Below are 5,361 nucleotides of genomic sequence, written 5' to 3'. Positions count from 1 at the left end.
AGAAGGTCTTTTTTATTTGCCAAGATATTGCTCAAGTAATAAATCACATACAGTGGCACCTTGCCCACCTCTTTCCATTTATGGAAATGCTCCCTTATATACACTTATGTCTGTATATGACATGAATAACCAATCGGAAACTCAAATGTTCTCCTAGAGGCTTTCTCAGCCATTTTAATAGGCATGGATGCCATTTCTTTCTTTTGAACCAATATTTCAAAGAGGTAGGGTGTGTCTTGAGTCTGCATGAAATTTCATATTTTTTAGACTAAAATACATCTTAGTTACAAAGCTTGATAAATTATAATGGAATTCTATGGTATTGATGTAGTAATTTATGATTTTTTAGTTATTCAAATGTATATATAAAGCCTAAAAGAAATATTTGTTTCATATCCTCCACGTGCAAAATTTTTAAAGGCTTAGCGACCTACGTCAAGCAGCAAATGAGTACAAATTTGTAACTGGAAGAGATAATTGTTGGCTTTACTTCTTTATTTACTGTTCTATGTTTTAAGAAAAACAAGTTTAAGGACTTGTTTCAAAATATCAACAATTTATATACATATATAATGTATAATAATTGAAATGTGACTGTATTTTACAAAATACTAGTCTGCTAAAACTCAGCCAAGACAAGTTACTTTGTAAAGACTAAAGGTTAGTTTTATCTTATTGGATACGGTAACATGAGTGCATGTGTGCCGCATCATTTTAACTTCTGTATTGTTAACCAGGCATGACTGAAAGGTCAATATAATAAAAATAATAAATATATATAAATTTATAATGTTATGAGGTTTAAGCTATTTAGTCTAAACATTTATGTTTTCATGTTATAATATGTTTTCATTCTAGAATGAAAGAGGCATAATTGATATTTATTTCCTATTTTTTTTATGGTGTTTACGAGATCAGGCAAATCTACTGAACCCGTACAGAGATTCATTTTGTTAACATTCACTTACTTATTTAAAAGGTATAGCATGAAAACTATAACAATGGTTATCAGGTCAGTCCCAGGGTCTGAGCGCATGCTTAAAGAGTTGATTTCTGTTGTACTTGTCATATTTTGCACAATCGTAATGTTAAATAGATGGTTTATTTATTGTATTTCTCATATTGTTTATATCTTAAAAGGGATACTTTCCTTTTTGGGTTCTCACAGTTCTTTTAATAAAGTGATTTTTTTTCTTATTTTAATGGATCATGTTTTGTGTAAATATGATATTAAAAAGATGTCACCTTACTGTACAGGGTGAAATTGTCATATTTCACACTTTTGTTTGTTCTTTTCACAGGTGTTACGAACAATCTGTAAAGTCATGCAAGAGTGTTGGCACTCAAATCCATCTGTCAGACTTACCTCTTTACGGGTTAAAAAAACATTATCTAAGTTAATCAGTAGCCAAGACTTAAAGATTGTATAGAGATTGTGTTACCTCATATTGTGAATAGGCTGCATAATCAGTACAACCTTCTCTACCTGGTGGAAGCCAGTTGTATATACAAAACGAGATTCTTGACAAAATGAATCTGTGATTGTTATGGATCATTAAAGACGTTATTCTCACTCACTACAAAAGTTCTTGAAAAATGCCTAGGTCAAGAAGGCCTTGTGTCAAGGCTACTCTTAGAAAGTTTTGACAAAAATTAACTTACCTTTGAGACAATAATTAAAGAAATGGTTAATCTCACAATGCTCAACTAGAGAGCCTAGGCACTAATTAAATGGAACCACAGATGTTTCTGGATTCATGAGCTTCCAGTTCGATACCATCTTTTTTTTTTATCATAAACTGGTCACTTGTAATATATGCAATTTTGTAATGAAGAGTGCCATTCATCAAATTCAGGCATTGGATTTGTAAGTACAAGTAACATTAGTATTGTGTATGAAGTGGTGTTTTGTAAGAAATATGTTTTTTAATGTTTCATAAAGAGTACTATGATCTCCGGTGGCTGTTAGTGGTTTTGTGTTTGTATACTAAGTATACCTAGCACTTACCTTGTTACAAAACCTGGAAATATAATGTTTTCTGTTTATTTTAGTTTACAAAGAGTAGTTGAGGAAATATTTATTTAATGTTGTAACATTTTGTAATTTTGCTTTTTTTAACTGATTGTTTGCAATAATTGTGTTAAATCTTAAATGAATAACAAGTGATTAGGAAATTTAATGATGATAGTTTGTGATTTAAATTTCAAATATCTGCTGCATACTCTTTTCTTTCATAGTTTGGCAATATAATTTTCTAATGTCCCATTCCTTCATTGTTTAGAATCTTCATGATTGGTCACATGATGTAATTATTTTTAGAAAATGATTTTTACCTTGGTTAATTGTGTTTTAAATTTTGTTTTAACTTAAAAGTTGTTCAAAACGAGTTATTTTATTAATCAAGCCATCACTGCATTTAGCTTTTTTTTTAAGCCAGCTAGTGATCAAATGTTACAAGTAATTTAAGGTCAGTAGAAAAGTTATTCCTTTAATTAACACTGAGCCAGTTATTTGTTAGACAAACTCACCTGCTAGTTGTAATTGTTACTTTGAAAAAAAATTTTATACAAGAAAATGAAAACTGTGAAAAAAAAAATTTATGTACAAAAATCCTATTAAAATTTCAACCAATGTTATTTTCATATGAATCATAACAATATTGAAAATGTCAAACGTTTTTTGTTGAAATGATGGATTTTCTGTATTTTATAAAAATTTGAAACATTAAATATGTGCTTTGAACAAACATCAAAAGTTTAATTTTTTCAGGGTTGTTTTTTATCATGCTGCAAACTTCTTTCCTAAGCAATTAACATAGGTTTAGGTAATTTTTCATATTGTTTATGCATGTGGAAGTTATTAAACAACAGATGATTTTCACCAAGCAATTGGTTAATTTACTTTATTTACAGTTGAGTATAGCTTTCCATAGATTTAATGCCCTGTTTTGGGCTCATACTAATGGTAAAAGATATTTTTAAAAAGTTTAAGTATAATTTCTGTTTTTTTTATCTGTTGAAGATAACATACAAACCTATTACAGAGAAATGTATTTTTAAATGAACAGCCTATTCAATCAGGGACGTAACCTGATAGTCTAGGTGAAATTTATGGAATCAAATATTAGTGGATTGTCATGTCTCTAACTACATTATAAGTTGCCTCAAAGACCTTCGACAAAAGGATTAAAGGTCCATACTACTTCATGTGAAACCTTTTTTTTTCTGTGTTTATAGAAAAAAAGTATTGATTTTAACATGTACATAAACTTAGATTTTATTAAACAGATTTATCCTATTCATTTGCATTATTCTCTAAAACACTGATATACTCCAAAGAACTTTTTTATGTACTGTAGTACATTCACACTTTCGCATATTATTTGCTTGTCCTGACCTTGCAATACTAGAGTTACAGTAGACAGCAGAATTAAGGACTAATGATCATACTACAAAACCATAAGTTACTTGCCACATGAAATTAACTACAAATAGACTATCTTACTAATATTCTTGACAAAGGGAGCAGTTGTGCAATTTTATGTAACACATAACATTTGAAGTTAGTTTATCATGATAAAAAGATATGAAAATAACTAGAAAAATACACGTCTTTGTCCACACTGCTCAAAGAAGTTGGGGAATGGCTGTCCCAGGTAAAGGTGAAATCTGCACGACAGTACCTTAATAATATGCAAAAGATGTGCTGTGATGACAAAAAAATATCAGGGTTCTTTATATTGGAAGGCGAAAATGTTATTGGCCAAAACAAGATCAAAAGTGTCATCGTGTAAGGATATCATTTTATGAAACTCCTCAAAGAAGTGCCTCGATAGAATGTATGATCCTCTCTCACTTCTAAACATGATCTTCATCTATTACCCATGCTATAAATGAGGGTAATTACTGATGCTTAGGGAATTAAACACCATTTCCAGAGAAGGGTAGCTGAAATTTGTGCAAGAATCTATAGTGGTAATGGGTGCCTTGCAGCACCATGTCTTCCTAGTGCTTCCCAGTGGGATTAATGTGCAGGCTATTCTGTGTTGTCAGTTCCATGCTCTTAAAGATAACCTGCTACAGTGAATAGTCTAGCATTGTGAGCTACTAAGATGAAAGAATTGTTTAAATCTCTCTTGTGTGGGCAGAGATACTCATTCATGGAAGCAAGATATATAGGTCTGTATGATCATGACCACCAGTTCCATATGCTGATTTACCTTAAAGTAAGCAGAGCGATAATGTTTAATTTTGTGTCGTCTTGCATTATTCTACAATATGAAGAGAGCACTGGTCTATCTAGCTCAGTTGCTATTTGAAGCTATTTAGCAATTGTATGATACATTAACTACCTATCTTGAAGCTATTTAGCAATTGTATGATATGTTAACTACCTATCCTGAAGCTATTTAGCAATTGTATGATACATTAACTACCTATCTTGAAGCTATTTAGCAATTGTATGATACGTTAACTACCTATCCTGAAGCTATTTAGCAATTGTATGATACGTTAACTACTTATCCTGAAGCTATTTGGCAATTGTATGATACGTTAACTACCTATCCTGAAGCTATTTAGCAATTGTATGATACATTAGCTACTTATCCTGAAGCTATTTGGCAATTGTATGATACGTTAACTACCTATCCATTCTCACCATAATCATACTTTGGTGGTGTAGCTAATTTGCTGAAATTAGATCTACATCCTGTTCATAACATTAGACAGTATCCTGGTCAGGCAGCATCCTTTGTCTCTTACCAGCTTCAAGCCTTCCAACTACAAACCACATCAAATTTTTACTCTAAATGTCTTCTCTTGACTTTTTATCTTTGTTTTTCTGTTGATGCTTAGCTTGTTGTTAACTTGAAGAATTGAAACAGTTTAATGACCTGGCCTGTTACCAACTAACTTTTTATAGTTTGAACAGTAACATATTTTGGTAACAAGCTACTTTGTTTGATATATATCTTTACAATCATGTTGCATCCCCTATATTTAAATGAGACATTTTTACACCTCAGCTATTTTCATATTCTAAAGTGTTCCCTAACTTATTTTGAATAGTGTATTTTAATGAAATTAATAATGACTAGCATAAAATATTGTTTAGATAAAATATTTGTTTGAAATTAATTGACTTGTATTTCATATGTTAATAAAAAAAAGTATTAGTGTAAAGTAAGTGTTTAAATATTGTATAAAGAAATTTAAAAGAGCAGACAACTACAGTAAAACTAGCAGCATAACCAGTATTAAGTGATTTCAGTTTGCCTCATTTTATTGTTTATCCTACAGGAAATAAGCATTCAATTAATGTGATTTCTTCACAGACTGAGGTCTCAAATCTGTTGACTT

The 5,361-nt window shown here is 30.7% G+C and overlaps 1 protein-coding gene across 2 annotated transcripts in view; it reads left to right on the top strand.

Moving 5' to 3' along the window:
* The window catches only part of LOC106463194 (bone morphogenetic protein receptor type-1B-like), a 71,382-nt gene extending 66,254 nt beyond the window's left edge, over positions 1-5,128 (top strand). For both annotated transcript variants that reach the window (XM_013923190.2, XM_022390642.1), the window contains exon 11: positions 1,302-5,128. In XM_013923190.2, the coding sequence (XP_013778644.1) occupies positions 1,302-1,430 (129 nt within the window). In that variant the 3' untranslated portion in view covers positions 1,431-5,128. The remainder of the gene's footprint in view (positions 1-1,301) is intronic.
* Positions 5,129-5,361: the final 233 nt, after the last annotated feature.

This window comes from Limulus polyphemus, unplaced genomic scaffold (genome assembly GCF_000517525.1).
Source record: "Limulus polyphemus unplaced genomic scaffold, Limulus_polyphemus-2.1.2 Scaffold1345, whole genome shotgun sequence".
NCBI classification, from domain to species: domain Eukaryota; kingdom Metazoa; phylum Arthropoda; class Merostomata; order Xiphosura; family Limulidae; genus Limulus; species Limulus polyphemus.
This window is presented reverse-complemented; position numbering and strand designations above follow the sequence as displayed.